Below are 11,839 nucleotides of genomic sequence, written 5' to 3'. Positions count from 1 at the left end.
AAAATTAATAATTTATATTCTTTTAATTAATTAAAATATTATAAATAAAATACGATATTATGAAAATATAAATATTTTGATTTTATAAATTAAAATTTATTATTTTCAAAATAGTTTTATTTTTTTTAAAAAAGTTATTATAGTTAGTTTAAAATAGAGATTATAAGGCAAAAAATATGTATTTTATTGCTTGAAATGTAATAAGAATTTTAGAACTATTAATTTGTCATAAACACATTTTTTGTATTTTTTTTAAATAATAAAATAATGAAGAGTGTTTTTGGAAATTCTAATATTTCCTCTCCTTACTCTTTATTTTTTTTTAATTTTTTGCTCTTATAGTCAATTTTTTAATTTTCAATAATTTTGATTTGATTATAAATATTTATTATATTTAATGTGCAGTAAAAAATGAAATAAATTGATAATTAAAATTATGGCTGAAAGATAAATTAATAATCAAAATTATATTATTTTAATTGATTTAAATTAATTTTAACTATAAATTAAAAAAAATTTAAAACCATGCTAAAATTGTTAAAAAAAAACAGCTATAGTGACAAAAATTTGAATTTTTTTAATATTAAACATTTAAATTACATATCATCATTTACTATTAATAAAATTGCTTATGAGTTAAAGATTTTTATTTATGGAAGTATTTTTTGAAATAAAGTTTATAATATGACTAAGATTTTAATTTATTAATTATTTTTTTTATAAATCTAAAAATTATAAAATAATTTAATTATTTCATAAATATTCTATTTATATTTTTATATTTATTAATTAATTATTAAAAAAAATACCAAATACACACATATATAATATTTTTTATTGAAAAATTAAATAAATTTTAAATTATAATTTTATAGATACTTAAAATTAATAAGAGTAATATTCCGTATTTAATTTTTTTTATTAATTTTATTAAAATAAATTAAAATTTTTTTATGAATTAATAATACTTATAAAATTTTAATTATATAATTATATAATTAAGAATTATAATATATTTTTTTAATATAAGTAGAATTATTATTAAAATAAAATTAAAATTTTAATTTATATTAATTTTTATAATATTGGAAAATGAAATTACTTGTATTTAATGATAAATATTTTATTATTAAAAATTATTAATGATAATATAATATATTATAATATTGATATCATTAAGATTACAGTTATAAATTTTTTATCGCTAAAAGTTTAGTTTAGCAATAATAACAATTAAAAGTCTTGATAAAATTATTAGCGATCTATTATTATGTCACTAAATAATATTAGTGATTAATTTATAAAGCTAGCAACATGTTATTATCGTTAAAATATATATTAGTGATGAATTATTTATTTATTATTATAAATATATTTTTTATTTTTATAAATAATAGGTAAATTAATAATATGTTTTATTTTTAATTTTTTATTTTATTTAATTATTTGTTATAAAATTTAATATTTAATTAAAATTAAATATAAATAAATTAAAAATTAAAAATTTATATAAATATTAAAATTAATTTAAATAATAAAAATATAATTATAATTTATTTTAAAAAGAAAGGAGAATTTGGGCGAAGCATGTTACCTTCATACATATATATATACGATACAGAAAACCTCGCAAGGCCCTAACACTAAAGAACTAAAGTAGACCTCTCTCCGATAGCACTCCTGCCCAAGACGACCTCTTCTCTACATAGCCGCTATCTTTTCTCTGTGCAACAGTCCCATAATTGTCAGGAGCCTGTTTTGCTGCTTTACTTCCAGCCTCAGCAACACTTATATGGCGACCACAGAGGTCATACCCACCTTCTTTGTGCTTTTTATCTGTGTGTGCATTTATCTTATGTTTATGATATGTTGATGTTAATAGCTTAGACAAAAAATTGAGGAAAGGATCTAAGTGTCAGGAGACGGTGTGGTTTGTGGTTTTTTGTTTTATTTTTGAGAAGAATACGTAATGTGTTCGGTTAAATCTGTTTTGGGTTTTTCCCGTCAATTGTTCGTAAGTGTTTTAGTTTTTAAAAAACGATAGGATAAAAGCTACAAATTCTGGTTTCCTGTTTATCGTTCCTGGCAATAAAAAATTCAGGGCCCAGATTTTGCTTGATGTAATTCTGCTTGTTTCTTTCTTTCAACAAAAGAATTGATAGAAAAATGGTGAGAGACAATGATGATTCATTATATTCTGTATTATTTCCTTATCACCGATGACGATGGAGTTTTTTTTTTTTGCCTTTTCTTCTATACTTTCAATATTGGTCAAGTGCATTTGGGATTGAAGCAGTAGTAAAGTCTCCAATTTTGAGCACTAAGATGGGCTTAATGAGATTTGAATGCATTTAATCTCTATCTAATCAACTGTAATTAAAATAACAAATAACTATATATATAATAATGGTTAAAAAATAAGAATGAAAATGGTTTTTAAAAAACAAACTATAAAAATGGGAAACAGTTTTTAGTTTTCATAAAACAAAAAACAGAAAATTAATAGTGACACCAAACACATGCCAAATATTGGGATTTTCATGTTTTTGCTGTTTCGTGTTTGACTAAGCGCAGCTTTTTTTTATTGTTTTTTATTTTTATGTTTGTAGTTTCCTGTGAAAATTGTAGTTTTGAAAAATAACAAATGTTTAATGGGAATTCTTAATTTCAAATTGATGGGATCTATTTGGTTACTGAGATAATGTCTCAAGAATGATCAAGATAGCTTTCTATGATTTTGTGCAATTGGTATGTGGCGGATTGAACTGGGATTTTTTTGTTGCATAGAAATGAGAACTTTCTAATTTTTCTTACCTATTAATTGGACTATTTATTGTTCATAATTTCTGATTGATGTTTCGCTGCAGGGTGCAACTGAGTCCATTGACTCAATAACTTTCAGTTTCTTAACAGACGAAGAGGTTCGAAAGCATAGTTTTGTAAAGATCACGAACCCCAGATTGCTTGATCTTGTGGAGAGGCCTGTTCCTGGTGGGCTATATGATCCAGCTCTGGGGCCATTAAGTGAGAGGACAATGTATACTTTTTCTATATTGATACATGTCAAAATGTGCACATAAGTACTATGAATCCATGTGTTTTGCAAACTATAATTTCTGATTTAATGTTCTCAAGTGATTCCAATGTTTGATATCTGCTTAAAATTGGTGGTTTAGATTTGTTATTCAGTGCTAGTTATACTAAATACTGGTTACTTGATGTTTCAATGAAGCATGTTCCTTTGATTTTATTGATTATAAAATGTTTCTGTGGTGGACAATTCTGCATATCAAGTTTCAGGCCCAGTGATGGGTGAAACCTTCCTTGGCCACAGCTCTGCCACTGTCCTAATCCCAATTTTTCTTGTTATTTATTTGAGCTGAAAGAACCTGATGGATATTTTTTTTCAAGTTTGCATTGTATAAGTGGGTTGGTAGTTCATGGATCAAGCTCTCAAAGTATTGCTAAAAGATAATTGCTTTTGGCCATTTTTTATTAAAAAAAATTCTGAGTAGTTTTAAAATCTAAATTCATGAACCTTTCTCAACACTAGGTTCTTCTAGGATATGCCCCTTTCATTTATAACTTTTCCCCCCTTCTTTTTGGTTGCTTAATTCTGCTTTTTTAAGTATACTACTTGTATTCATTTATGTCTGATAGTTGATATTAATTGGCCACATTAGCAATTTCATCGTCATTTCTGTTGACATACAGTTGATGTAGTTCGTTCTTCATTTTATTGCAGTTGTAAGGCATGTGGCCAGAGGTCAACCAATTGCCCTGGCCATTGTGGCCACATTGATCTTATTTCTCCAGTTTACAACCCACTGCTCTTCAGTTTTCTTCATAAACTTCTGCAAAGAACCTGTTTCTTTTGCTATCATTTTAGAGTACAGAGGGGCCAGGTAACGTTGCTTTACTGGTTTATTTTCAACATAGTAAGGGTTGATGGCTTCAACTTCTTTGGGCTTCTTTCTTCTCTGATTTTGTTTCTTTTCAAAATTTGACATCAATTTAAGGTTGAGAAATGTGTAAAACAACTGGAACTCATCGTAAAAGGTGATATTGTTGGGGCTAAGAGATTAGATTCAGTCTCGCCGAGTGAAGCCTTGTATCCAGAGGACAGTGATGGTAGCCATGAATCTTGTTCTACAATTCATTCTGGAGCACTGTATCACAATGTTGAGCATATGAAGCAGCAAGGATGGACGTCCCTTCAACTTTCTGAAGCAATGTCTGTTTTGAATAATTTTCTGAAGGCAAAATTTAAGAAGTGTAAGAACTGTGAGAGGGCAAATCCTAATATTACCAAACCTACTTTTGGATGGTTCCACACGGTATATTGTTGGCATAAATCCTGTCTCTTTTTGTTTTTATTTTATCGTAATATAATTTTACTTTTATTTTTTTAATAGATTTGATAATTTGAACATGAATATGTGCTTTCTTAGATAATATCATAGGCTGTGGCACAAATGCTTGGGCATGTTCCTGTTTATCAATGGAAATGCTATAAATCGTCTTTGGAAGGCATATTCAATATAGAAAGAATATGATTGGATCAGATTAGTGATGAAAATTTTGCAGATAGAAGCTAAAAAATGAAATGTGATCTGAATCAAATAAGAGATATCTTGTTATTTGGTATCACAGCTCGTGGAAAGGTTTTTGGCTGCTCAAGTTGGTTTACATGCAGTGCACTTGTGATTTCTGCTAAGCCCTATGATTGAAAATTGGTGGACACTGGATATTGATGTGCTTTTGGGATCAGAGGTTATAACTTGCTTCATTTGAAGCTGGGGTCTTACATTGAATTTAATTATTAGGGACATTTGTATTTTTCCTTATAAATTTTGTGGTAGGTTCATACTTTTAGGAATAAAAAAAATGAAGAAAAATGAACTAAGCAAAATAATGATATATTGTAATTCTATATTTTCCTTATAAGTTTATTCACTACAAATCTTCAACAGATGTTTGGAATGTGACTGTAATAGTCAAAATTGTTTCACTTCTAAAGTTGTTGACTTCATATTGTATACAGTTCTTGCAATATTTTTGCTGAAAATTTGTTTAGTTGGATGGTGGCACTGAAACCCCCTGTCATGGGAGTTTTGCCCTCTGCATATTTACATTACCTTGATAGCATTTCTTTCATTTGAGACTTCCATCTGAGACTGCTATTAGATATGTTCCTAGCTGGATAACATACTTTCAGCTGATATCATCTTGCTTATATATATTTTCGATAACGTTTGATGTTTCAAGTTCAGTTGAAGAAGTTCCTTTGTTGTCTTTTTGTTGTTGGTGTTGTATTTCCATATCTCCTGCTTAAACTAATGAAATTTAAAAATGTTATTGTGTATAAACTTAAACACATCAAATTGTCATGCTTGTGCTTTGTTTCGTTGTTGTAATCAGAGCAATGAGTGAATGATATTCTTGCTATGGTTGCTATGGTAGGCATTTGTTCTGTCTTTCCCTAGATTATTTTCCTGTGAAAACAAATTTCTGAACTTATGATCATTTCCTGAATCTCATGTTATCTTGGATTGCTTGCCTGAATACAGACAGCTTTGTTGGATTTGAAAATTCTCTTATTATGTTTTCTTATGGATTACTTAGTTGTTGAAGCTTTGTTGCTCTTAACTTGTGCTGTAATACCATATTTGTATTTTTTTGGCTGTGCTAACTTTTCCCCTCTGTTTCGTTGCTGTAGAGTGGTATGTCAGATGCCAGTATTAGAGCAAATGTGATTAGAGCCAGCAAGCTAGGAGGGCCATTATCTGGTGAAAGCGAAGGGATGACGGATGTAGAGGATACAGCTGGACCTCCAGAAAACCAAGATACTGGTAGAAAGAGGCATAAGAAAAAAGGTGGGCAAGTGTCACTTGAGTTCACTAAGCAGAAAAGTGTTTTTTCCAGGCAGCTTTTACCATCAGAGGTATGCCTCATTCCAGTATTGGAAGTGTGCTTGTTTAATGTGTTTGGCTGATGTATTTCACATGGGTTTTCCTGTGTGGTAAAAACACATTCTGATGAGAAATTTGCTTTAAATTTTCTGATTGGAAACTGCATTCTAAACTTACTTCTTATTGCAGGTTAAAGACGTATTAGAGCTTTTATGGGAAAATGAGGCTCGTCTTTGCTCGTTCATAACTGATCTTCAGCAGCAAGGATGTGAAAAGAAAAAAGCAGGGCCTTCTATTTTCTTTTTAGAGACCATTTTAGTACCTCCCATCAAATTCCGGCCGCCAACAAAGGGAGGTGATTCTGTAAGTAATAGAAATTTTTGACTCAGAGAGCAGCACTTAATGGTTTGGCTGTTGGATTTCCTTTTGTTTCAATGTCATGGTGGTTATTTTGGAAGTTTTCAAATGATTAATGTTGGATATTTTTACAAATTTAAATGAACAAAGAGAAGCTCTGCTCGCTTTCTAAATGCTGTTTGGTTGGGATTTTAAATTTTTTTTTCTGTACATATTTACTATTTCAATTTTCATCCCTAATCAAAAGTTGGGACTGGAGGTTGGTAAGACTACATATTCATGTTCTTGTCTGATAAACTTGCATAGTTATGTTTTGATCTTGAATCCTGATGTTAACTTGCATGCTTCTATCGTATGCCCGAGGAGGGTGGTGTTAGGGTGAGATGGGAGGGTTTCAAGAATACTTAGAATGCTTAAATGAGCGACATCTTTTTTCATTTTGCTTATTGATTCTTCTTGCAGGTGATGGAGCATCCTCAGACTGTGTTGTTAAGCAAGGTGCTGGAATCCAATATATCTTTGGGAGATGCTCATATTAACAAAGAACATTCGAAAATAGTTAGGCGATGGATGGACCTTCAGCAATCCATAAACATGTTGTTCGATAGCAAAACTGCCAAGGGTAATTATAACTCTTGTACTCCGTTGATATGTTTTTAGTTTGTTATTTTTCATATATTTTATTTGAGTCACTTTGTAATAAATATTAGACTTGTGAAACAGGGAAAAAGATTATTATGAATATAATATTCTTCATTGGAAGACATTGCAGACTTGTGAAATTTACAAAATCATAGATATAGGCCATAGGTTGATTAAGATTTTTGGGTGATGTTTATCTAATGCTTGCTGGCTAATTTGATTCTGTTAACCTGTTCCGTCTTGTTTTGTTTGGATGAATTTCTTATTAACTGTTTATTTTGTTTTTGAGACTTGGAGGGAACATACTATCATATGTTCATACTTGAAGGTAGCAATTTTCAACCTTTAAACCTGGCCCTAACCTGTGCAACAGAATAGGACTCGGTGTTCTTTTTCTGATCCAAACTTGAAATGTCCCAAAAATTTTTGGGATTAGGTCATGAGTGACACAAATGAGCATAAAAGATTTAATTTTAGTTTGGGAAAATTTACCCTATGAATTTTATCCTACTTTAACACTCTGTCCTCTTTAAGTTTCAGCACTTTGGTGCTTAAATTTTATAAAATTAAAAAAATTATGTCATCGTTCTAGATGAAAACTATGTTTTTTGGGATCATTTTTTTTAACTCATTTTTGGAAATAAAGAGCCTGAGTTTTAATATTACATTGTTCTCAGAGATGGAGTGTATATAGTTGAACTACATGGGCAGTTTTAGGACTGAGTCTCCACTGCATTGTGGATTTCTTTATCCTTCGCCACTGATATCACATGGCGTCCTTTGTTAGATGCTTAATGTGTAGATTTGTCGGATCATCTACATGTAGATTTCGATAAAATATTGAATTTAATTCGATTTGGTAAATCTCAACTCAAATTGATTGGATTGGCTGGCTGGTTCAGATTGAATAACAAATATTTAAAATAAGGACCTACAATAGTTTTTGAAGTATGAGAATGATCCTTTAGTTACAGTTTATGATAGAGTTAGGAAAAGGGGAATAGGATTTCAACAGAAAATTGCAATGGAGATTTTATAATTTGTATTAATAGCAAGAGAAAATTTCAGATTTGACAATTACAATCTCAGGAAACACTACTTAATATAAGAACAAAGAAACAAAGAAGGAAATGGTTGACAAGCAACCCCCAGGAACAATTTGCTCACATCTGCCAAATAACAATAATCTTCTGTCCCCCATCAATTGTAGAAATCACTCCTAGGACAATAATTTTTGACTCTGAATCATTCCAGCTGGCCCCTTTTCCGTGTGACTTCCTCTTCAATTCCCTCCAACAAATCACATTCCAGGTCACCCATTTCCAGCTGTAACATTCTAGAAGAAGCTTCTCCATACTTCCTTGCTCTTGCATCCATATCCCTATCAACACTAGCCCCTCAAAAATAGCCTTGTCCTCAAGGCTGTATTGTAGAAACAAAAGAAGTAATTCAGGCTGTAGAAAGAGATAATTCTTATTTTTTTCAATTAATCTGTACATGGGTATATATATATATATACAATTGATTCCTATAATTGTGTTCTACTAATTAGGAAGAAATCCTAAATAAGAAATCCTAAATAGGAATACAGAATACAGAATATACAGAGAAATAGTATAGTGATTGACTTTCCATAACATAGTGATTGACTTTCCATAACACAGGCCATGGTCTGTCTAGCACATTCACCCCTTTCTCTTCAAGAAGATCAATCTGTTTCAACCCAACATCTTTTCCTTTTCCATCAGCAGCCCAACTCTTCTTCACATCTGTACAGTCAACTCGAAGTGCCTCATTCTGCTGCAACAAAAGAGCAATATCAGCAGCCTCTTTATTCCCTCATTGCTTTGGTTGCTCATAACTTTGGCATGGAATCCCATAAGTGAAATTCATGTCAGCTTGCGTCCTTAATTCACTTGCTGATTCAAAATCTTTAGTGTTGAAGAGGCCTGTTTGAGAATGATCATCCTCTCCCTCGTAGACACTCGTAAACACATCTTTTAGGTTAGGTCACCATACGCGGGTTGAGAACATATGCTTTTCATGCCACATTTGAAACTTCTGCTTGTGCTCAAAACCCGATAAGCAAGTCTAATGCGAACCATATCTAAGGGATATGTGCACAAAACTGTTGTTCTTTTTGCCACTGAACCAACTAATTTATCTATAGCCAGTCCTGAACCTAAGGCAGGACAATTATTCAAGATCCAACCGCTATACTGCTCATATGTCATGAAATGGAAGGCTGCATAAGGAACAATCCGAAAAACATGAGCTTCAATTTCATTATAAAAGCCATAAATTCCCTCATGCAAACACCCTGAAATATTGAAAACCTTCAGTTCTTGTCTTCTCATTGAGGAAATTTATGCAAACTGCCACCCAAGGTAGAGACTCCTCATTATTGATTCTCATCGGTTGCCATGGTTTAATAATCTCCAGCTCTTCTTGGTCATTGAGTTGCCTATCTTTACGTTAGTGAGCATAGTAGGCATGCCTCAGGTGCGAGGCGCACCAGGCCCAAGGGTCTGTGCCTCTGAACCTCAAAGGCGGGTGATATCACTGGGGTGTGCTTCTACTGGCAGAGGTGCAAGGCCCAAAAAAGGCACACCTAAAAAACTTCACCTCCTGTGAGCCTTCTCAGACCTAAAGACCACCATGCTAGACTTGAAATGTCCTGATCTATCAAAATATGATATCGATTTGTCAGAATTTTCATCTCTATCGCTGCAATCTTGTTGGAATACCATTCCTGAGGTCACATGCTGCTGATCATTCCGTTTTCAGGGTTCACACACCTTAAATATCTATTCTCGCTGTCTTGTTTGGATCTTTGTTTCTCTCGACTCCTACGGTTGGCTGCTGCTGCATTCTGCTCCATTTTTTTTTGGAATTTCTAGCTGTTTTAAATTTTTTTGAAAAATTTTAATTTTTTAATTGAATGTATGTGCAATATTTCTTGGTGGTTAATTTTTTTTCTTTCTTATTGATTAATTTGTTTACTTGATATTTATGCTATGGAAATTGTTAAATTTTTTCAATTTACTTAAATAGAATTAATTTGTTCCTTGAACCTAGGCTCTAGTACCCCTTGGTGCTTTGTTAAGCCCTTAATAACTATGTTTACGAGTTCTTAGTATTTTAAATGATATTTTGAATATTCATCAGTTTTCCAGTAATGTGTTACTTTCCATTTTTCCAAAAGGATATGCTGTTGTCAAGTGGCAATAATGGGGTGGTGTTGTGTAAACCTGCTGAATGGAAACGGTTTTGTTTTCCCTCCCCATTTCTAGACTACTTTGGATATGTTGTTGAAAGTTAAATGTTTTGTTTATCCATTTTAGAACCAAATCAATACTTGCAATGTTTTGGCTTTCACTTTGATGTGTAAGATCTGTCTTTGTTGTTTGAAAATTTCTGTTTCTGTATTTGCTTATTCGTCTCCTTTCTCCGATCATATTTGTATTTGTTAGGAAAAAATAAATTCTATTTTTATTATATTTATGCTTTTTTGATCAATTTTAAGTATAACTATATTTGGATGCATGCAAATATGCTGGTTGATGGCCCATTTTCTAGGATATTAAAATTAATAGTTGATGGTTGGGAAATTACACTAGCTGATTGCTTATGCTTTTCTGCATACGTTTTGTTATATCATGATGCATAATACTCTACTTTTTGTTATCTTTTAAAATATAATCCTGGTTGTTGGTCAAGAAAGAGTGAGAAAGTTTTGTTTGACATTGTTGTACTTTATTTGCTTCTACTGCTATATACCTGTTTTCTGTGTCTATATGCTATTGCTTTGTACCACTTGTTTCAAAAGTAATCGGAATGACATTGGTGAAGCACAATTAAGTAGTCTTCTGTCCGTTCTTGATTGTAGGTCCTGGTCAAAGGGATGTGGCTTCTGGAATATGTCAGTTGCTTGAGAAGAAGGAGGGCCTTTTTCGCCAAAAAATGATGGGAAAAAGGGTTAATTATGCATGTCGGTCTGTTATCTCCCCAGATCCCTATTTAGGTGTTAATGAAATTGGAATCCCTCCATGCTTTGCGGTAAAGTTAACTTATCCTGAGGTAAGGACTAGTTGTGTATCAATTTTTATTTGTTATAGTTCTTATTTGCATACCTTTTGTTAGGTTGGTTAAGTTGGTTATAGTGGCTTTTGTTTACGAGCCTTCTATTTATTTATTATCTGCATTAAATCTTATGTAATTTATCTAGACTTTGCAGGATAATTATGTGTGTACGTAAAGTCATATCTTCAAATGTTTTACTAACAAAATATCCCGCATAAAGTTGCATTTAATATCCTTTTTTGGTTCTTGCTCCCTCATTAGACAAACAATTGGATGTTTTTATTTTTATTTTTATTTTTATTTTTAGATTCATTTTGCATAACAAATAATGCTGAAAGCCTCCCAGGGGTGCACTTTCTCTACTGGTGGCAATACTTGATTCTTTGCCTAAACCTTTTATCATATTCGATAACTTGCAGTTTTGGCTGTTTTTTTTAGAGGAATGAGTGATCATTTTCAGTTAAATTTTAAAGCAAAGTTAATAGTGTCTTTGTTCAAGCTACTGTGATTTTGTCAACATTACTGGAGAACAAGACCAAATAGCTAATTTGATGATTTTTTTTATTTGAATTTTGGTGTGTCACTGGGGCTCTATAGGAGTCTTTCCTTGGGGTGATTAATTGGTATGGGTTTCACTCTCTCTATCAAATGATTGCAGCCAAGCAGAGAAATTAGAATCTAGGGGCTTTTCCAAGAATTGAACATAGATCCTTTAATTAGCAATCCTTTAATTAGCAATACAGTTAAATTATAATCTGACAAGGAATGGTAAAAGATCCCTGGTGTAAACTGTGCTATAAAATCAAGATTTACTAAAGAAAACCTACTAAAAGTACTGCTTTGGA

General features: G+C 31.5%; 1 protein-coding gene across 1 annotated transcript in view; it reads left to right on the top strand.

The window, feature by feature from the left end:
* Positions 1 to 1,628: 1,628 nt before the first annotated feature.
* The window catches only part of LOC110649263 (DNA-directed RNA polymerase I subunit 1), a 28,493-nt gene continuing 18,282 nt past the window's right edge, over positions 1,629 to 11,839 (top strand). Inside the window, exons 1-8 of the mRNA XM_021803771.2 lie at positions 1,629 to 1,807; positions 2,868 to 3,037; positions 3,746 to 3,905; positions 4,020 to 4,337; positions 5,720 to 5,944; positions 6,102 to 6,275; positions 6,732 to 6,891; positions 10,801 to 10,991. Coding sequence (XP_021659463.2) covers positions 1,793 to 1,807; positions 2,868 to 3,037; positions 3,746 to 3,905; positions 4,020 to 4,337; positions 5,720 to 5,944; positions 6,102 to 6,275; positions 6,732 to 6,891; positions 10,801 to 10,991 — 1,413 coding nt within the window. The 5' untranslated portion in view covers positions 1,629 to 1,792. The remainder of the gene's footprint in view (positions 1,808 to 2,867; positions 3,038 to 3,745; positions 3,906 to 4,019; positions 4,338 to 5,719; positions 5,945 to 6,101; positions 6,276 to 6,731; positions 6,892 to 10,800; positions 10,992 to 11,839) is intronic.

This window comes from Hevea brasiliensis, chromosome 3 (assembly GCF_030052815.1).
Source record: "Hevea brasiliensis isolate MT/VB/25A 57/8 chromosome 3, ASM3005281v1, whole genome shotgun sequence".
NCBI classification, from domain to species: Eukaryota; Viridiplantae; Streptophyta; class Magnoliopsida; order Malpighiales; family Euphorbiaceae; genus Hevea; species Hevea brasiliensis.
This window is presented reverse-complemented; position numbering and strand designations above follow the sequence as displayed.